The following is a 22,737-nucleotide window of genomic DNA, read 5'->3' on the forward strand; positions in this document are numbered from 1 at the left end:
TGGTATAATTTCTACTAAACCTCAATTAAAAATAAAAAGGGAGTATAGAGGGAGTTAAGAGAGCTAATTGCTTTCTTCAGTTTTGCCACCATGTAATCTTCAGCTAGTTGTTTTACATATCCCTTTTTCTAAGGAATTACTTATATATATATAAATTTATAAAATTTATATATGAGATATAAATATTAGTATATATGTTTTAGATTGAAGAGAAAATATTTAGCTAGAGAAAAATACCCCTTCAAATCCTTCATTAACAAAAAAATCATTCTTGTGAGCAGAGTATAAACATTTATAAGAATAATATGAATGTGATTTTTATTCATATTCATTTTATAGAGTTATCCTAAATGACTGACATAAGTAACTAAAAGTACTTTTAGGGATAATGTTAGAAACAATGAAACAGCCTTTAAAAGTGAATTAGAAGAACCCTATCCTGTATAAACCATTAAATGTCTGGCTTAAGACATTCACTTCAATTTGGACTAAGACAAGAGAGAATAATTAGGTGTTTCAGACAGTTGATAAGAAATGAATGTGAGACATGTAAACAGTAGGTAAAAAGAGTTGTATTCAATGCACATTTTTCCAAGCATAAAGCCCAGTCCAAACAAGCATATTTTTTCCTAGGAGTGACTCCATCAGCAACCTAGTGTTTTCAGCTGCCATTGCTCTCAGCGTAACTGACACAATTTTCTGACACTCTATTTACTGCTGGATGGAGTGGCCATTTTAAGTCCATGTAAATCAAACAGTTTGGACAAAGCTGGCAGTATTTATAATGTCAGGATGAGCAGATGTTTCAAATTTGCCCTCATTTCCATATGCATTCTGTTTGAACATGCCCTTGTCTATGTAAATGAAGGCGGCATGGGACTCCACTATTGCTTTAAGTTCATTTTTGTTCAAGTAATTGGACGGAGGATTTCAAATGGTTATAATTTGCATGGAAGCATTTCAGGAGCTTTCGAGTTAAATCTTAGGACCTGCCTACATCAGAAGGTTTTTATATGATTAAAGTCTGTTCACCTTTAAGCAGCTCTAAATGGAAAAAGATATTTATTCATGCAAATTTCAGGTATATGGAGAATGTAAGGGGTCAAATTGTTGCTCAGACATTGTTTTTATATGGAGGTTAATCTTAGAAGTTTAGGTAATGAAAAAATCTCCCCACAAAACAACTCAATTCCATTTTGCAATTATGCATTTAACAGTGTAGCATCAGTTGAATTCAGGTTGTAAATTTGTACGTTACACACTATTGTACATGATGAGTTGTATAAAATAACAGAAGCACTGGGATATCAGCAAATTGTCTAAATTAAGACAAAAACTGCATGCTTTTGATTCAGTGTAATTTGTTTCATCTCCTTTAGAACCTCCACATTTTGTCGTGAAACCCCGGGACCAGGTTGTTGCCTTGGGACGAACTGTAACTTTTCAGTGTGAAGCAACTGGAAATCCTCAGCCGGCTATTTTTTGGAGGAGAGAGGGGAGTCAGGTATGAGTTTGGTATATTATTTCAATCAGCAAAGATGAGTGCCATCATTATAATTATATATGTATATCCAATCTAATATATAATACATTAGTATATGTAATTTTGTATATATATAATTTAGTCATACAACTGTCAGCACTAAGAAAATTGTAAAATCTCTGAGTTTCGTAGAACATTTCAGCAATGAGAGAGAGGAAATTTCAGACAAAATTTCCTTCATTGTTTTAATTCTCAAAGCAGTTATTTCTGCCTACTTTTGTTGCACAGGGTGATATATAGAATAATGATGGTCTTATTACATAAAATTTACCTTTTGTTCCAGTTCAGGGACATTTAAAAAAAATTTCCTCAACAATTAGTTATCATTTCTATTCTACAGATGTCTGTAATTATATGTTAAATTAGATGTATACACATTTAACACAGGGATGGTAACTATTCAGTGTCATCTTCATTTCATATATATATGAAATACATGTAATACATGTAACAATCAAAATGTTTAATGAAACAATATTAAAATTTCTTAAACATAGATGTCATGTTAAATATAGCTCAGTGTACTCTTAATTCTTTGAAAACTGTCTTATGTGATCACCATTTACTATCAGATCATACTCTCTAAACATTTTATAAACCATAATTTTCTGTATACCTTGACACTATCCTGCCTTGACACTAGACTATAGTGTCAAGGTATATAGAACCTTACAAGCTCCAAGTTCATTATTTGGCTTCAGCTTAATGAAAAGATAATGTTGAAACAATTTCACTTTTAAAATAATAGGGAACTTTTAAGTGCTTTTAAAATGTATGTCCTCTTTTGTCTTCATGACTTGCCTTTTCAATAAAGGGAATATTTCCTTTTTTCCTAATCCTTCTAAAAAAATGTTCATCCATTTTTAATATACATAGTCCTAACCTGTTTTACTTTCTGCTTACACCAACTGTGGACGTGCTGTTTCACTGTTGTGCTTACACCGTGTTCATAGGTGACATGTGGGTATTTTGCTCACTGACTTAGGAATTTTTTGTAGGCAGTGGCATTGAATTTATTTTCATTTCTCCTTTCGTAGGCAAATATCAACTTGATTATGATATGTAGGCCGTCATTTGAGTTCTGGTAACTTGGTTGATTCTAACACATTCCATTTGGTCTTAAAGGACGAAACTTGCTGACAGCAAATTAAAGACAAGAGAAAACAAAATATTTTAGTAGAGCAGGAAGAATTGGAAGTATATTATATAAGAAAATCTGTATAGCTATAATAGTAAATCCACTGGAAGTTCTTTGTAATAAAATAAGATTTTAATGATGCATTTAATTTTATTAGTAAACTATTCCTTATTTAAATTTTATATAAAATTTCAAGATAATTTTGATTTGGTTTGGTTTGTTTTAATGACACAACTTTTAGAAAAATGTGTTATTGGATATAATATTATGGAATAATTGTCAAGCCTTTATAAAATGATATGTGTTAAAAGGCAAGTAAACTTTTAAAAAAGAACAGCTTTATTTTGTTAGAAGAAATGGTATTATTTTTTATTTCATGAGTGAATGAAGTGGTGTGTAATTTGTCATAAAATATATATTCCCTCTAACAAATATTATATTTTGATTCATAAATTTGTACCACAAGAGTAATAATATCATAGCTTGTCTTTACTTTGTACTTAAGATCATTTACTGCAGAAATAAAGCTCTATAATTATTTTTTATTTTTTATTGTTATTCAATTACAGTTATCCCCATTTTTCTCCCATTGCTCTCCCCTACCCAGCCCTTCCCACATTTAATCTTCCCCCCACCCCCACTGTCCATGTCCATGGGTCCTTTATACATGTTCTTTGACTTGACCCTTCCCCTTCTTTCCCCCGTTACCCCCTCCCCCTCCCCTCTGGCCACTGTCAGTTTGTTCTCTTTTCCATGTCTCTGGTTCTATTTTCCCTGCTTGTTCATTTTGTTGACTAAGTTCCAGTTATAGGTGAGGTCATGTGGTATTTCATTATACATTCTTAAATTCATTATATGCTCACCATTTAAAAAGAGAAAAAATAAAGTAGTAATAATTTGAGAGAAGTTACTGAACTTTTATCATGGAAAGCTAGCAGAGGTACTTATTATGGTGCCAAAATGATATTCTTGAACTTGTCAGAATATGCTTAAACTTTAATTTTGTTATATAAGACTTAGTGTTTATAATGCTGATAGTCATATGTACATGAAGCAAAGCTTTTGACTGCTTTGGTTAAGTATATAAAACATTTAACTCTAAGGATGCCTAATATCCTTTTGATTCTAGTATTTTTGGCAACTGGTGATTATAAAAGTATAACCAATATTTAGAATTTATTTAGAATTTTAATAATTCTTTTTCAGCCTAGATCATTAAACTTTATATATTTATGTGCTTATGTATGTACACCTATATATGTGAGCATGAAAGAATATTTACCTTATTTGTACACATATGCATGTGGTGTGGTGTGTGTATATGCATGTGAATGAATAGATATCTACTTATGAATATGTATACATACATATGCCAAATTATGGGAAATAGCAATTAACCTATTGTCATTCTTTTTCCCCCAAATTCTGTGTTCTAGAATCTGCTTTTTTCGTACCAGCCACCACAGTCATCCAGCCGTTTTTCTGTCTCCCAGACTGGTGACCTCACTATTACTAGTGTCCAGCGATCTGATGTTGGTTATTATATCTGCCAGACTTTGAATGTTGCTGGAAGTATCATCACAAAAGCATATTTGGAAGTCACTGATGGTAAAGTAGAACATTTTATTTCGACTGTGTCCAAAATGTCCAAGTTTGGTTCCAAGTCTAATGAGAGTGCCAGTAAATGTATTTATTTTTAACTTTGTATCCTTACCAGCAATTTTGGTGTAAAGCTGAAGAGGAGGCTAATACATGATTAAGCCTAAACTTATTCTTAATTTAACTTGACTGTACTTTAAATTTCTAGCATCAAGTCAGAATCACAAAAGCATGGCAATTATGCAAAGGAAAAATTATACTGAAGTAAAATTATGCTATAGTAAAATTTAAAAAACTGTTCTAAAGTCTCTTACTATAAAATATCCTTTCTGTTTCCTCTAAATTAAGAAGATAATCGAATCTTTGAAAATTCAACTCAGAGCTCACGATAATAATGTTTCTTAATAATATGATTGTTTTTCTTTTTATCGACCCTCCTAAACATGATCAACTAATGCCAAATCTGTTATAATGACACAGCAATGGAGATAATCTCCAAACCATTAAATGGATAATAGTAATAATAATCTGAAAACAAAAAGTATGTGTAAGTGTTAATATATTAAATATATATACATATGTATGTAGGCATATACATACATGTATTTTTATTGCTATATAGTACTCCATTGTATAAATAGCTCACTCTTTATTTATGCATTCTTCTATTGATAGATAGTTTTCCATTTAAGGCTTTTACTAATAAAACTAAATATATCTGTATAATTCTGTTGGTGCACTCAGTTTTCATGGTTTGCTTTTTGGTGATTGCATGTACTCATTTCTCTACTTTTTTTCTCATATATTACAGATACAAGTCTTTGTTAAGTATATGTATTATAAACATTTCTTTCCACTTGTTCATTAATGATGATTTTAGGGTATAAGTAACAAATTTTAATGAGGACCAGTGCATTATTTTTTCTTTTTTAAGTTGACGCTTTTAGTTTCCTGTACTATCTTGAGACCATGAAAATGTTCTCCTAAGTCTTTTTCTAGGAGCTTTATTCTCTGTCCTCTTGAGGTTTAAGATTTTTATTTATCTTAAATTAATTTTTGAGTATGGTATAAAATAAGGATCAAAATTCCCTTTTCCCCTTATAGATACTAATTGTTCCAACATCATTTATTGAAAAGACTGTCCTTTTTACCCGGAATCACAGTGACATTTTAACCACAATTCAAATGAGCATCAGTGTGTGACCTACTTCTGTCTGTTCCCTCTATTGCATGGAGTCTGTTCTGCTCCATCCATCCATTTATGCCAGTCTGGCCTTAATTGTTGTGGCTTTGCAGCCAGTCTTACAGAGTGGGAGTGAAGTCTCCAGCTTTGTGTTTCTTGTCTTGAGTTGGCTATTAGAAGTCCTCTACATTTTCTTATGAGCTTTAAAAACTACTTGTTAATTTCTATCTACATACATGCAGATATCCTAAACAAACAAAAAATCTGAGTTTAAATTTTAATTCTACTTAAATTATTTTATTTTTAAGGAGAATTAATATTTTAATAATCTGAGTCTTTCAAATTAGGGAAATGGTATATTCCATATATCTCTCTATTTATTTAGATCTTTAAATCCCTCAACAATGTTTTATAGTTTTCAGGATAGATGTCTTACATGTATTTTAGCAGACTTATACCTATTATGTTTTATGATTTTTGATGATTACATATGTTAAATTTCATTATGCTATTGTTTAAGATAAGATGTATCTTTGAATTTGTATATTAAGTCTGTGTCTAGCAACTTTGCTGAATCCACTCACTTTCTAAGAGTTTGTAGGTAGATTATTTTGAAATGCCTATGAACAAAATATGTCACCCACAAAGAAAACTATTTTTACATTTTTTCAATATTTGTATCTTTTTTACCTTTTATGTCTTTTACTTGTTTACTTGTACATGGTCTTTTACTTGTAGATGGTCTGTGATTTCCAATAAAATTAGTAGAACTGGTGATAGTAGATATATTTTTCTTGATCCCAACTTCAAGGGAAAAGCATTTATTATTTTGTCTGTAAGTAAAATATTAGCTGGGATTTTATAGATACTAGTTTGAAGTTGAAAAATATCCTGCATTAACTTTAATACATTAATTTTATTAATTTGTTTCCCAGTCCTCTCAGGATTAAGTTTATATTTCTTAATATGCTTTGTGATTCATGATCTCACCTCCACAGGCTCATCTCCGGATATTGTGTTGCTCACATGTGCTAATTTTTTATGTGTGTTGTGCTTTTCCTTTGTTTTATGACTTCTGTGAGAACTGTTTTTACTGACTCGAAATTTCTGTTCCTTCTGAAAGCATTCTCTAAGTCCTCAAAGATGGGTACTGTGCCCCTGCCCCTGCTTGCTTGCTTGCTTTCTGTCTGTCTGTCTGTCTGTCTGTCTGTCTACCTACCTACCTACCCACCTATCATCTATCTATTTGCAGATTGCATTTATACTTTCCTATTTTCTCTGTTTATTTACTTGTAATCTCCATTAGACATGAAGTTTCTTGAGAGCAGGACCCGTGTTTCTATAAGTTAAATATGTACCTAGTAATCTCCAAAATCTGACACACAGTAGAGGCAGGCCAGATATGTTTTATATGAGTGGGAGAAACGAAGAAGAAAGAAAGAACCAGTGTATTATTGGTTAATTCAGAATTCAACATTAGGGTTGTCTCGTTCAAAGTCTGAACTCCTACCCCGTCTAAGATATGTATCATGTAGGTACTGGCTAAATAAGTTAGAATAACCTAAAAAGTTTTTACAGTTTCTTACATAAATTACAGCTATTAAGTGCTGGTTGTGAAGATCATGTGATGAATTTGACAATGATCAATGTAATAAATATGCAGAAAAAATTGAACATAGAATTGCACACACATTTATAATTCCAGTTTTATAAAGCAACTTGCATATATCAGTATACATGAAAAAAGACCAAAGAAAACTATGGTAAAATAGTTTTCAGTATCTCTCATTTGCATCATGATTAGTCGTTGAAAGCAAAACTTTCTATATGCCATTAGAGTTTCTGTTACGCCAAGAGTTTCTATTATGACATTATCATGACTTGTTATATTGGTGAGACTAGATCAGGGATAGCAATTGGTGTAAACTGAAACAAAAGCAGAAACTCTAGATTTGTGAATTTTGGATTTATCTCTAGTAAGAATTCACTCCTAGCATTCATGTTTCATCTTACAGTCTCTGGGGAGATTTAAGGTGGTTGTGTGTTTGCTGTGGTGATACTGTATTTTTAGTTTTGTTTTCTTTATTTTGGAGTTCACTGAAATTGTACAAATGACTGACAGCTATGGACTCATTCTTCATAGGTAAACTGTAAGCGTCTTGAGTGGTGGCAGTGTCGGTCTTTATACTTCACCAAGTCGAGTGAAGAAGGTAGTGAGTAGACAGAGTACTTTCTGGATACTAATTTGACTTTAGCTTTTTGACCGTCTTTCTTTACTGTTTCCAGACAACAGAGACAGAGGCAGAATATAACACAAGGCACAGGGAACAGCGGGGTAGCAGCTGCCTTTGAAGTGTTGCTTCTCCGTGTCTGTGGCCTTCCCCACATAGCAAGCTTTTGACTCAGAACATAGGCATTCACATCACCTATTTAATTGTAAATGTTTCTTCTCTTTATTACTGCAATGTAAGAAAAATAGCAGTTAATAAATAATGTAACTAATTTTAAATATCTTGTATGTAACTCTGAAAAGCTTTTTATATACAATAGAAAGAGTATGAACTTTTATTCAAAAAAAGTGAGATTTGCCAATTACTATTTGATTTGAGCAAATCACTTGAACTTTCAACATTTCAGGTCCCCAATTCTTAAAATAGTACAATGATAGTACACAGCCTAGCTCATAAATTAGTGAGATATATTTGCAAACTGATAGCAATTATGGTACACTATGATATATTTATTGATGTATAAATGTGAATTATTTATACTTCAGTCAGTCAGTGTTTGTATGTGTTATTTTGTATTTTTCCCCTTAAAATTATTTTATAAATATATTTATACTGTTAACATAGTCTTCATGATCTACTTCTAAGATGACAAAATATTAATTCCAGTGATATGCCCTCTTTTTAAGGGTCTTTAAATCTTTCATGCGATGTGGATGAACGCTAGGTGAACTTTTATGAACTCTGCTGTGACAGGGTTACACCATCTGTAATGCCACTTAACCACCGCTGTTTTCACTGTCCTGCTCATGGAAAGTCACAGTCATGCCCTGCTTGCTTCGTGCTGGGCTCTGAACTAAGAACTTCTCACATAGCAACAACTTCAAATGTGACAACATCTCATTTTACAGATGAGGAAACAAAGGCTGACAATGCCCACGTCATAGAGATACTAAGAAGCAGAAGGGAGATTTAAAACAAAATTTTGCACTGTCTGTCTGGCACCCAATTGCCACATGAAGCTATTTAAATTAGAATTTTGATTGTTTAAATGCAGTAAAATTGCACACCCAGTTCCTGAGTCACACTAGCCACACCCAGGTGCTCAGTAGCCACTTGAGCTATTGGCTTCTGATTGGATAGCACGGATATGGAATGTTTTCATTTTACAGAGCTTCATCTCTCTGCCTCCAAAGTCTGTGTACTTACTCAATGTGTTAAAATGTGTTCCTGTTTTTATAACTTTCTATCATACTACCTGATCATTCATTCCAATAATCTTGTAAAAATTAATTGTGTAAAATATCTTGTATTTTGTAGATCTTGTAAAATATTAGAACCTTAATTTGAGGTTTACCTCATAATTCCTAATGTGAGTTTTGATTCATAAATGCACTACACTCTTTACTTTGAGTAGATTTATACATTTCATTAGTATTTTTATCCTTACCTGTGACAACCAGGATGTTTCATTTTTTTCTATCAAAAAAATGAGAAATTACTTCAATGAATGCTTTGATCTCTGATTTGCATTTTTCACAGAAAAGTTTAGTGTAATAGGGCATTCATATATGTCTAGCTTTTTGCAATTAGCAAACCACTTTCTACTACTCCATTTAACTCTTCATAGCAGTCCCCTGAGCTGGTTTGAACAAGTTTTATTATCCTTAAAAATTATTATATTTACAGATTTAAAAAAAAAAACAAAACACCAAAGCTTTGAGAATTGAAGGAACTTGCCCAAAGGCACATGAAAGATGGTGGAACTGATAATTGACCTCACTCCTCTTTTCTTGCTTTATTTTGTAAACTGTCTAGTATAAGCCAGGAAGAAAATATACAACAGAGAAACAGCATCATTAAACTGGATTGGGATGGGGTAGGGAGGTGTGAATGATGCTAAATGTGATGCAAATACCAAGGAATTTTTTTTCCCAAAGAGCTGTAAGAATATAGGAAATTGAATAAATCCCCAGATATTGGATTATTTCTAAATATAACTACCAAATGTAAACTACTCTGTCACTGGACTTGATTTTAATTAGTTATAAAGAAGCACTCTGTTACTATTTTAATTAATACTTGAACATAAATATTCATTTATTTTTATAATCAGTAGAACACAGGTGGCAGAGTGATATAAAGGTCCAAATTCACTGAAACATTTCCTTTTTTTTTTTCATACTTATCAGAGGGGTCTCTGATTTAATTTTAGCCAATAGCTACAGATAAAGCATAAAAATAAATAAATCTAAGTGAATGAATTACTGGTTTATATTTTTCATCCATGGAGTATCTGAAACACTTCTGCCAAGTTTCACCTCCAGCATTCTAACACACCACCCCGGTATTAACAAATTTCACACCAGTAACGAAGGATGGAAGAGAATTGGAAGGGTAGAGTAGAAATTCACAGTTGCTGACTTCACTCCCTTGCTTTCCTGTGTCTCTCAAATTGAATGCACAAAACTAATCATTATGGCATGATAAATGAGGAACAAATTTAAGTGTGACTCCAGCTTGTGAAAGTCTTTGGTGCATTAAACTAGGCACGTGACACATCCAGCTCCCAGATTGTCACCTCCAAAACTAGTTATTCTGGCAGCGCCTTCCCTCTGCTCAGGTGACGTCTCAGAATTCTCTCTTGCATATTTGTAACATTTGTAATTTTAATATTCAGAATTTTAAAGCTTATTAAGGAAAAATGTTGAGCTTCACTTTTAACTTTTTATTTATTTAAAAAATATTTATGGCATTCCACCTAACTTGCCTAGTTCAGGGGATGAGAACACCTTTCTATTGCAAGATTTATTCTTGTTCCACTACAGTATTTTGGGTCTTTTCCTAAAATAGTTTCTTCATGAACTCAGATAATATTTTTAGGTTTTAGATTTTTTTATATAAAAATTATTCTTTTATATATATATATATACACACACATATATATATAATAAAATGCCTTCCATTTGTTTCCTTTTGTACTATATCAAAACTATTGAGATAATAGAATTAGTGAACATGTTTTTCCATTTTTATAATTTCAACATGGAAGTTCGATAATTGCTTAGGAAAGGATATCAGCTTGAGTTACAGTTTGGGCATTTTTCCATTTTCTCTGAACTCATTAGGATTCAAAAATATTTACCTGTGTACTGTTATAACAGAAGGAATTCCAAGATGAAAAAAGCTCAGCCATACTGGTTTGTAAATTATGAAAGTCCAAACACTTCTGTGAATCCCAAACTGTCAAACACGCTGGTGTGATCCCATCATTGTTTCTGGGTGACAGAAAAGAATGATCAAGTATCAAGTTGGCTATGGTTCATTTATGAAAATTTCTGTCATAGATTTATTGGGGATAAATGTTTCTTTTACATATTTCAAAGCTTAAAAAGTACAGCATCCCACTTCTCATCACTGTGTATCTACTTCTCTGTCCACAGTTCTTATTTAATCCCTGAACTCTTGAGTTAAGTAGGTCCCTTAACAATCCAGCAAGCTCCGCCAATGTCGGTCATTTGAAGGGAGAGTACATTTTATCTCATTTTGATATTCTGAATCAGTGCATCATATAAATGCATCTGAATAATGCATGTCTCCTACTTTAATTACTTGTTTAATTGGTTTGTTTCAAAGCCTAGAGCAACTGCTATTGCTTAGATGATTAGAAAATTGCTTCCAGTTGCAGAAATCTATTTCCTGTTGTTCTCTGGGCAGTGATTGCAGACCGGCCGCCCCCTGTCATTCGACAGGGTCCTGTGAATCAGACTGTAGCAGTGGATGGTACTTTAGTGCTCAGCTGTGTGGCCACGGGCAGTCCAGTGCCCACGATTCTGTGGAGAAAGGATGGAGTCCTTGTTTCAACTCAAGATTCTCGAGTTAAACAGCTAGAGAGTGGAGTTCTGCAGATCCGATATGCCAAGGTAACTCGAAATGACACCCTAGATTTCCCATTTTGTTTCACTCTGGTTTTGCCTCCAGCAACGAGTGCTGAAATCTAAAATTTTACAATTAATGAAATGCCCAATAATAGCATTAATATACTTTTAATCTGATGCTTTGTTCTTTCAGACATGCCACTGTCAATATTTAAGATGACTTATAATTTAGCCCATGGTGAGAAATTTAAGGTTTTTATATGAAGGAGAAAGAAGGGTTTTAAGACCTATTGAGGAAAGTAAATAGGAATTTATGGGAGAAAAAAATACCTTCTAAAGTGGTGGCATGAGACAGTCATTAATTCTATAAGCATTTTTTCAGAAAGATACTGTCCAGTACCATCTTACGTACAATATACTCAGTCAGTTCTTTTGTGAATGTTTGGGCCAGCATTTTGCAATTACAGGACACTGAGTATGTAAACAAGAACTGTACAGCAATGTACACACTGAATGTACGTTGAAAATCAGAATACTAGATGTGAAAAGTTCACAATCTGTGGGAACAATCTAGGGATTTACCTTCTCAGGGCATGACATCCATACCTGTTCTTTCAGAGCTGTGTTGTTTTGTTTTGATTTTTCTTTTTCTTTTTAGGTCAAGTTCATACAAGTACAGGAGGCGTATGAAATAAAGCCTTGTCAGCAATAAACATAAATTTCTATTGCTTTATTGCTTATTGTGGGTGGTTTCTTTGGAGTTTTGGATCAGCCTTAACAATTCATTTTATGTGCTACAAAAATATGTTGTACCTCTTCATTACAACTATTGTGACTTTGTTATTGTAATTGTCTGAATAAGGTGACAACATTCTTGCTTTATCAAACATTGCCCAAAAATAGAGTTATTATGTTAAGCAGAGGTATATGGTTCATCATGCTGATGATGATTTTAAAGCCACACATGTGACCTGCGGTTGTATTTGGACAGTCATTTCAACAGAGAGAGGGCTCATTGCAACTAAAGTTTGGCTTTACACTTATTAAGTGCCTTAAGTTACAGATTTTTAAAAAGTGGGAAAGGAGTAAATGAGAAAAACTCATTTATGTCTGTCCTTAATAAATAGCTGACTATCTCATACCAATATAGAGTTGTAACTCTGATAAAATATGAAATAGTAAGAATTGGGCATTGCTAAACTTTATCAGCCTTATTATGTAACTTGCTAAATATGAAGATATAATTTAGCAATCAAGGTTATCCCTTTTGAATCCTTTATTGTCACTGATACTGAAAATAATATTAGTCCAATTATTTTTACTATATCAATAGAATAACTTTATAAAATAGATTTATGTCTCTGCATTATTTTGCTTCACATTCAATACAAATAGAATCAATTAAGAGGTAGCTTTTTGTTAGTGAATTTTAATGCATATCCATATTCATGGGCCATATACAAACCTATAATTGCTTTCCCAGCCCAGTGAGTGCTTGATTGTTCCAAATATTTATTTTCCATCTGTCTTTTCAGCTGGGTGACACCGGCCGGTACACCTGCATTGCATCAACCCCCAGTGGTGAAGCAACATGGAGTGCTTACATCGAAGTCCAAGGTCAATTAGATAGTATTTTTACCTTAAAATAAAGCCTCAAGTCCAGTTTGTTCACTTATTGGTAAATAGATAAAGTAGGGGCCCTGATGCCTGAGTAGGGGGTGTGGAAATGTGGTTTTCTACATTTGTTTATGTACTTATCTGCATATGTGCAAACATTTTTTGTCTTTTTCCCCTTCATTAGAATTTGGAGTTCCAGTTCAGCCTCCAAGACCCACTGACCCAAATTTAATCCCCAGTGCCCCCTCAAAACCTGAAGTTACTGATGTCAGCAGAAATACAGTAACATTGTCATGGCAACCAAACTTGAATTCAGGTGCAACTCCAACATCCTACATTATAGAAGCCTTCAGGTAGAGTGAAAATGATGTTTCTTGGTTGTTGGTGTTTTGTTTTGTTTTGGTTTTTTAGTTACCATTAAATGTGGACATTCTAACTAGTGTCTCTTTCCTTAGCCATGCATCTGGCAGCAGTTGGCAGACAGTGGCAGAAAATGTGAAAACAGAAACATTTGCCATTAAAGGACTCAAACCTAATGCTGTTTACCTTCTCCTTGTGAGGGCGGCGAATGCATACGGAATTAGTGACCCAAGCCAGATATCAGACCCTGTGAAAACACAAGGTAAGTGTCGCTTTGCTCGTCCTTCCCACACCTGGTTATCTTTAGATGTTATGGCTTTACAGGTAAGGCATCTGTACTGGACGCCGGGATTCTATATTTAACATAGTTCTATCATCCAGGTTGCTCAGTTAACTTTTAATAAAGAAACACAGTATCTACCAAGTGCTATTTTCTGTATTAAGTACTCCAAGATAAAATTAATAATGGAGAAATAGTTCTGAGTTCATAAAATCACAAATCTAATGAGACACATCATGGGATTATTTTTTGTATTAGAGATTCAATTTTGTAATTTTAAATATGGGTGTAAAATATTAAGCATATAATAATTATATTTAAAATTGAGTCCAGTTTATAATAATACTTTCTGGATATCATGCAAATGTAAGGTATTTGAAAGATAAGTTTGACTAGTTTTTAATCCCTTCGTCTAGCCGACCTACTAAAAGACAGGGGAAAGAATTCTTTAGGTCTGTGTGTTCCTTGACCTGTCTCTCATTGTCAATTATGAAAACATGATATGTTAAACCTTTAAACATAAATCATGTGTATTTTGGTCAAATTTGGGTTATGTGCACAGAAAAAATGAATGTGTGAAAACTGCTAAAACATTTGAAATTGGAACTTTTTTTTTTCACTTGGACCATATTTTGAACACACTGCTGTTTATTGTCTTTTGTGAATAGAAATTAGTTCTGGTTTTCAGTGGACAAATTATCTCCCATTCACCCACTTTCTCACCTTATTATTTTAATTATTTAATAGGAGTACTTTTTATAAAAATGTATCAATTTGAGTCACCCTTTACCTTTTTTGGAACATACTGTCATTGCAATTAAGATATGCTTGCTCTCATATTAGTAAAGAAGGATAATTCTAGATGGTAGTGATTAGAAGTTTAAAATTCTCCACCTTGAGTTTTACATTTCCAAAGGAAAAAGTTGTAACTTATATCCAGTGACAGAAACAAGCGCTACATAAAATTACGGAGACTTCACTGCATTTTTCCTGTTTCGGAGAAGGGTCTGCCAGCCACGCTGCCAGTTTTGTCTTTTCCAGCGAGTGCACAAACAGTCCTTTCAGAGGGACTTTTTGTTTCAGAATTCACAGAGAAAGCAAGCTGAGTTGGACGTGCCTGTGTCTGTCTCTTGCTGTGTGAACCCAACACACCCAAATGCCTCTGTTTGCTGTTATGAGTCACCGCACCAGAAGCGTTAATATTCTTGGAGCCTGCCTTAAGGCAGTTTGAGGTTCTCAATATTAGACACACATTTGTAAAGAATGCAGAAACTACAACAGCTGTAAAGTGAATTTCAGCTTCTGCCCCCAGTGTGTGGGTCTCTACCTAGCAGACTTTAAGTGGAAGTTTTGATTGACTGCTATTCCGTTGTATGCTGATATGATTTTGTAATATATGATATCTTTAATTGTAAGAGATAATGCATTTAACATTTTATCAGAATATGTTTTTTAAAATTCTAATAACTTGCTTTGTACACAGATAGGTATATCAGGTAGAAGACTAGAAGTATAGTGAAAGAGGCATACATTTAAAATCAAAGAATTTTTCATTTTAGCTTCTTAGCTGGCCAGCTATGAACTTGCCCTGGGCAAGTTAGTCCTGAGTTTCAGGTCCCTCTGCTACATAATGGGGCTAAAAATGCCTAATGCATAGGATTGGACTAGGATTTAAATAACCAATCAACTTACGATTATGTGAGTCTTTTAAAGTAATTTTATGCCACTTGAATTTGTTATTAGACTTGTATTTCTTTCACGGTCTGGACTAAAAATAAAATAGGCGATATCTGTTAATAATATCTGCTAATGATATCTGTTATGAAATCTGTTAATAAAATTTACAGATATCATAAACATGAGAAAGACAGCTAGCATTATGAATGAGAGAGTCAGAGTCAAATACAACTTGACAGACCAAAAGGATGGGACAGCACTAACAAGATAGACATCAATGGAGCAGATTTAAAAGTCTGGTGCTTGAATGTAGGCTTTCCAACTTCACTGTGGAAGGAGAGGGTGAGGGTAGGGGACAGGTGAGTGTGTGTTGGGGCGCAGGACGCAGGCCAACATCTGTGTCTGAAGTCATTTAGAACACCTGTGTGGGCCACCTGAGTGATGCAGTTGCCCAGTGAATAAATGTAATCCTAGCTGGCATCGGCGACATTATGTTTGGATCAGGTAATCTCCCCTTGCAGTGTGAATGGGTCAGGTCACACATGGAGTAGCATGTTCCTTTTCAAGCACCATATTTTCCGGTAGACTTGGAACAGGAAGACAGTGAGGGTCTTTGCCGTGGCTTCATGCAGGCTAAAACAATCACTTCTTTGGGGAAAATGCAAAGATCTTGGCTTTAACCCTCAAAATAATCAAATTAGAGTTGGCATGACAGTTTTCTCTCTTACTTTTGGAGAGATTACCATGTTAAAAAAGATATGCTTATTCTAACTCAGGCAACAAAAAAAGGACCAATAAGTAGAAGTGAAACTGAGGAAGAGTTCATTGTCTAATAATTCTCATCCTGCTTTGGAGATACCGTGAAGCCCAGCTGAGGGCCAGGCTAATATTTTCTGTAGCAGGAACCTGAGGATGAACCTGGAAAAAATACCATTGCAGGGTACAGAACACGTAAGCAAGAAGGGAAAGAGCCAGAGGTAGAGATAATTCAGAAAAGACTTGTTGAGGCAGGTGTTGGGTGGTGGAGGTCAGTGCTGGGATGAGGGTGGTTGTCGCCACTGTCCTTTCTGTTCTTCGGGCACATGTCCTGGCCACAGAGTGCCTGTGATGCCTATTTTCTAAAGACTGTGCACACAGATACCGGGTGTGCAGAATAGATGGCAAGAGACATTACTACACAGAGCAAAGCGGGGCCTGAGTGGTCCCCCCTCGGTGATTGTGTGAGGGGGGTTCCCCTGGTGGGGAAGCAGTTGGATGGAGTCATATCCAGGGTTTCCTCCAAAGGTCATTTTGAATGTGGGGACGACATTCAATACATTTTGTCTGTTTTGAAATGTATTTCTTCCAGGTGATGGAGGGGAATGAGGACAATACAGGACCAGTTCATAAACTTCTCAATGTTACATTATTAGACAATATTTTCCATTTTTCTCTCTGATGGGAAATTTTCTAAAATAATAATCTGGACTCCTGTTGTCAGAATGGTTACATTTGGGTAGGAAGTTTAGTCTTTTTCATGAAGGCATTAATTGGCAAGTTTATCTCAAACCGGAGGAACTAAGGATTTTTATTAAATCATAGCACTGAAATCTTTTTAAATGCTTTATGCGTGTGTTTGAAGATACTTTCTAAAAGGCAGGAGATTCCCTGAGGATGGAAGTGTGTTCAGATGCCGACATAATGTGTCTTTCCCATACACTGATTCATTTTCACTCAGCCAAAGCTTAAGAAGCACGTTTTGTATGTACGGCCCTGTGCTAGGTGTCCTGGATCCACAGGGTCGACCAGATCTCTGCCCTCACAGAAAGGACTTCACATGCCTCACCAATCACAGTCCTCAGAAGTCGCCCCATCAGCGTTACTGTTGGACAGTTGAGGAAACAAAAATAGTGACGTTTAGCAACCGTCCCAATGGTAGAAGGCCATGAACTTGTTGAGTTGGGGTGCAAGCCCAAGTTCGTCTTATTCCAAGCACTTTAGAGGGACAAGGGAACTGAAGTTCCAGGAGCACATGAGACAGTCGGGAAGGAGACATGCCTGACTCGGCAAAGTAACGCTCCAGTGCTTTCCACCAATAGGCCGCGGTCACAGGGAGCCTGAGGGCCAGTTTTAGACAGAGATAGTCTGAGGTATGATAAGGTATGAAAAGCCAGAATTATCTTAGTTGTTTGCTAATTTTGCTTATTTTATATGCTATGTGTATTCAAGCGCATTGCTTCTCAAAGTGTCGGGCCGCACTTGACCAATCACCTCTTCCATCAGCCTGCCTTCCCTGGACTCCATCAAAGATACCCACCAACCTCATTTTCATTCACGTTCCTTCTCTTTACCAGAGTCAGGTCTTTGGACGCAGTTAATCATTCAGAAAACTAAAATTCTTGTGTCTGTTGTTTATGGATGGTAAATAATGTACAATGTATGTGCCAAGATACAATACTCAGGAGAATTCTGGATGCAAAACAAGATTTTATTTTCTTTTTCACCCCATGTTCACTTGAACTATTATAAACTAAGCAGAACATCTGTATTTAGAACACCTTTGTAGAAATTGCAAATTTTATTGAACAATGACTTTAGTTAGTTTAACAAAACCCTTTCTTGTTGGGAAAAATTTTTTTATTGTGTTCTTGGTCTCATTTCTAAAATTTTGGTTTCTTGAGATGAAAAACCCTCACCTTGACACTATAAATAAATTAAACCAGAACATCGTCAATTAAAGACATACCCTTTTCTCATCAGATCTCCTCAACTCTGCTCCACTTTACGCTAGCCTGTCCTGTGTTACTGGTGGCTCCTGTGCACCCCCCCATCACAGCCCGTAACTTGCATACCTAATTTGGGAAGACACCCAGGTTCTTCTTTTAGTATGTAAGGTGTCTGACTTGTGTTTGCTTTTTTGCTTTTATCTCTTTATTTTCATTACCCACCCACTGTGCTCCACTTTCTGGCTCTTTTCTTTCTTGTGTAATTAGGACCACCACAGAAGTTTGTAACAAACACACAGTGCTCCTCATCCTCAGAGGAAAAACAATCACGTGGTCGGAGGAGCTCTCAGACACTGCTGTTTGCTGCTGTTGTCTCGGCCTCTACATCTAGGTGTCACCCACATCTGTCTCCATATCCCCTCCTATCCTTCTGATCCTGATACTAAATAACAAAGGTTACTTTGTTCCAACTTTATTCCGCATCACAGGTTGGCTTCACAGTCACAATGATTCTTCTTTTCCAAGAGTTGCACTGAGTGATTGTTTCACCACGTTTCCACTCTGGTCAGTAACGTAGTGTAAGATCTGACTCGGTGTTCTCACCTTGTTGCAGATGTCCCTCCAACCAGCCAAGGGGTGGATCACAAGCAGGTCCAGAGGGAACTGGGAAACGTCGTGCTGCACCTCCACAATCCGACCATCCTTTCTTCCTCTTCAATTGAAGTGCACTGGACAGTGAGTCGTCATTACGATTAAACTGTTTAATCACAGTTTTGATAAGTTTTAATAACCAGGTGGCTCATAGCAGATTAGTGTGTGAATATATATATATATATATATATATATACACACACACATACATACATACATATATATACACACACACACGTGTGTGTGTGCACAACAAAGGATTAAATTATATGAGGTCTGCCTAGAAAAAGCCCAGCCATTATCAATATAACGAGAATGGTTTGCGTGATATCAATGTAACCTGGCAGCCAAGGAGAGTGGACTGGAACGCGCATGTGTGAATAATGATGACTTCACTGTACTAGTCAGTGGAGGTGGTAGACACCATTGAGCGAGCGTGTGTACTGTGTGGCCGTTGCATTCATCTGGAACATTCCTCTGAGGAATCTATTCAGATGATTCAGAAGGCTTTCAGGGATGATGCAATGAGTGAAGCACAAATAAAAGTGTGACACAAACATTTCAAAGATATTTGAGTGTCTGTGGAAAGTGATCTATATTCTGGAAGGCCTGCGACAGGCAGAGCACCTAAGAATGTTGGATGTGTACAGGCTGCAGTCAGCAAAGATGCGTGACCGACAGTGCGAGAAACAGAAGCTGATCCGGGGATTCCAAAAACTACTGTGTCAGAGATTTTGATGCAGGATTTTAGCATGAAACGTGTTGTGCCAAAATTTGTTCTGTGGCTTCTGCTACCAGAGCAGAAGGAACATTGTGCTGCAGTTGCTAATGACAATTCAAACCACTACCAGTGAACCGGGTTTTGTCAAGGTCATAACTACAGATGGATCGTCGGTCTACAGCTATGATCCAGAAACGAAGGCCCAGTCCCAGTGGAAGTTGCTTGGTTGTCCAGGCCCTAAGAAGGGCAAAAGGCGTGGCAAAGTCACTCCAAGATTGATACCATGTTAATTATGTTTTTTTGATTGGGAAGGCATTATCCATTACAAATTCAGCCTTCCATGCCAAACAATTAATAAAGAGTGCTGCCTGAATTTCTTCATCAGTTGAGAGATGCAATACGACAGAAACAGCCATAGCTGTAGACAACTGGTGATTGACAGCTTCATCACAAAAACACACCCACTCATGTGTCAAGTCTCATGCAAAGTTTTTTGGTGAAATATCAAATCACTCAGGTGACTCAGCCCCCCCTACAGCCCAGATTTGGCACCCTGAGACTTCTGCCTTTTCCCAAAAACTAAAATCACCTTTGAAAGGGGAGAGATTTCAGACCATGGATAAGATTCAGGAAAATGTACAACAGAGCAACTGATGGCGATTCCAACAAAGAATTTTCCAGGGTGTTTTAAACAGTGGAAGATGCTGGAAGAACTGTGTGAGGTCCCAAGGTGCTGACTTTGAAGGGGACTGGGGCATCATTGTCCTATGTTCAATGTTTCTTGTATCTTGTATCTTCTTCCGTAAATGTCTTTATTATTTGTAGTACATGGCTGGATGCTTTCTGGACAGACCCATAATTTTATATATATATCTGTTAGTCACTCTCCACCTATAACTTTATAATGTGATCATTTTTTTTATGATGCTACCTGTGGACTCACTGTGAACAGAGAAAATTTTTATTTTTATGTGTATTTTCTACTACCTTTCAATAATGGACTTGACCAGTCTCAGAGGGAAGAAACAGAGTATTAATTATGAAGCTATAAGTTGGAATAGGATCTTTATCACATGATTTTTTTCTGACTTACTTATAAGTATGTCTGCAGAGCCTTTAGGCTTTTAAAATTAGAAAATGGTAAAACACTTCTTATTTCCACATCCCCCTGGGCCTCGATGGACATCACTCCAGATGTCCATCACAGAAGTGCTTGGATGACTTACATTTCTGCGCAGAGCATGGAAATTAATAACTAATATTCTATATTAAGCTATTCTATATTAAAAGGGAACACATCACAAAAAAGATAGTGACTTGTTTTTAGTATTCTACTTTATGTAAACTGGAAAACCACAGAATGAAACCAAATATACTTTTTTGTATGTTGTCTCATTTAATTTTCATAACTTTCTAATAAACCAATAAAAATATTAATGATTACATTTGTACTCGTCATTTTAATAGGTGGACCAACAGTCTCAGTATATTCAAGGATATAAAGTTCTTTATCGGCCGTCTGGAGCGAACCGTGGTGAATCAGAGTGGTTAGTTTTTGAAGTGAGGACGCCAACCAGAAATAGTGTGGTTATCCCTGATCTCAAAAAGGGAGTCAACTATGAAATTAAGGCTCGTCCTTTTTTTAATGAATTTCAAGGAGCAGACAGTGAAATTAAATTTGCCAAAACCCTGGAAGAAGGCAAGTACAGGGTGATTTCTGTGGGTGGCAGTGAATTTGTCAGGGTATATTAACTTAATTGAAAATTTTTAATGTTGATAGTGACATTACTGTCTTTTTATATTGAACAGTATATTTTGCTAATAGAATTTAAAAACAAACTTCTGTAACACTTGCTTTAATAGAGACCTGTACAAAAATGTGCAGTTTGATGGGGCATATAGGAGTTATCAGAAATAAAATTCACATTTAAAGATGGAAATGTTTTCAATTTGCTTGCCCTTGCATTATTTTTCCACTCATTTATTCAGTGTTATCTTGAGTAATGACTTGTAAGGAAGGTGAGTAATGTCTTGGTTTGCCCCTGACTTTCTGGTGGTCATACGCATGTTATACTTATGACTCATGTCCCTGGGAACCCCTCAGTTCTAGACAAAGCAGTACGCTTGGCCACCCAGTAGCTGGAAATTAAAAATTAATATTTAAATAAAGGTAGAATGTTACATACTACAACCGTACTCTTGAAAAATAACTAGAATGCTCCCTAAAACGTCTTTACTACTTCAAGTATATATATATATATGATATAATATAGTTAATATCATGGATGAATTTTGAACATTTTCAGAGAGAGTATGGGTAACAAGGTAAAAGAAATAAGAATTTTCTTTGGAGTTTTTGTGGAGATAATCTATATAATGTTGGTTTTGAAAAATTAACATTGAGAAAAAATTTAGTTTGGAACTATACCAACTTGCATGAGATGCATCTTTAAACATATGCATATACTGATATAAATTTTATTTAGTTGTTGTTTGACTTTAAGTGCTTGCTTTCAGTGTTCTCTAATGTATTCATATCTACTTTTTAAAACAATTTAATAGCACCGAGTGCCCCACCTCAAAGTGTAACCGTATCCAAGAATGATGGAAATGGAACTGCAATTCTTGTTAGTTGGCAGCCACCTCCAGAAGACACTCAAAATGGAATGGTCCAAGAGTATAAGGTAATACATATCTAATAATTGACCAAGGGACATCTGTCTCCCCCTACAAAGAAAAGAGAAAGCTTGGTTTAGTCGTGCATGGGTATTTGGCGCCACCTGCTGGTCTGCATGGCATTGTGTAAAATGATCTTTAAAACATTTTCCTGTTCATTCAGTAATTGTGGAGTACTAGTTCTTAAGCCATTTGAAAAAAAAATTAAAAGAGAGCATCTAATTTATCACAAAATATATAGGTCTTTATCACAAAATATATAGGTCAATGCAATTTTACATAAATAACAAATGCAAATACTAATATTTTTTTGCCCTCAAAAGTCAATTAAATATATTTTTTGTAGAATTGGATTGATTGCCCTATGAAATTGGGCAGTTGAGTTATAGTCCATCAAGTGTGGATTATTTTCTTTTTTTTTTTTTTAGCATGCTTGAAATTTTAGAACTTTGAAGCTAAGATTACAAAATACATTTAAATG

The 22,737-nt window shown here is 35.2% G+C and overlaps 1 protein-coding gene across 5 annotated transcripts in view; it reads left to right on the plus strand.

Moving 5' to 3' along the window:
• The window catches only part of ROBO1 (roundabout guidance receptor 1), a 407,976-nt gene that overhangs the window by 324,954 nt on the left and 60,285 nt on the right, over positions 1-22,737 (plus strand). For all 5 annotated transcript variants that reach the window (XM_053667254.1, XM_053667258.1, XM_053667255.1 and 2 more), the window contains exons 7-15: positions 1,380-1,504; positions 4,118-4,289; positions 11,409-11,614; positions 13,105-13,186; positions 13,371-13,539; positions 13,642-13,808; positions 18,822-18,943; positions 21,048-21,279; positions 22,143-22,264. In XM_053667254.1, the coding sequence (XP_053523229.1) occupies positions 1,380-1,504; positions 4,118-4,289; positions 11,409-11,614; positions 13,105-13,186; positions 13,371-13,539; positions 13,642-13,808; positions 18,822-18,943; positions 21,048-21,279; positions 22,143-22,264 (1,397 nt within the window). The remainder of the gene's footprint in view (positions 1-1,379; positions 1,505-4,117; positions 4,290-11,408; positions 11,615-13,104; positions 13,187-13,370; positions 13,540-13,641; positions 13,809-18,821; positions 18,944-21,047; positions 21,280-22,142; positions 22,265-22,737) is intronic.

Source organism: Artibeus jamaicensis, unplaced genomic scaffold, assembly GCF_021234435.1.
Source record: "Artibeus jamaicensis isolate MK-2021 breed Jamaican fruit bat unplaced genomic scaffold, CSHL_Jam_final contig_466, whole genome shotgun sequence".
NCBI lineage: Eukaryota > Metazoa > Chordata > Mammalia > Chiroptera > Phyllostomidae > Artibeus > Artibeus jamaicensis.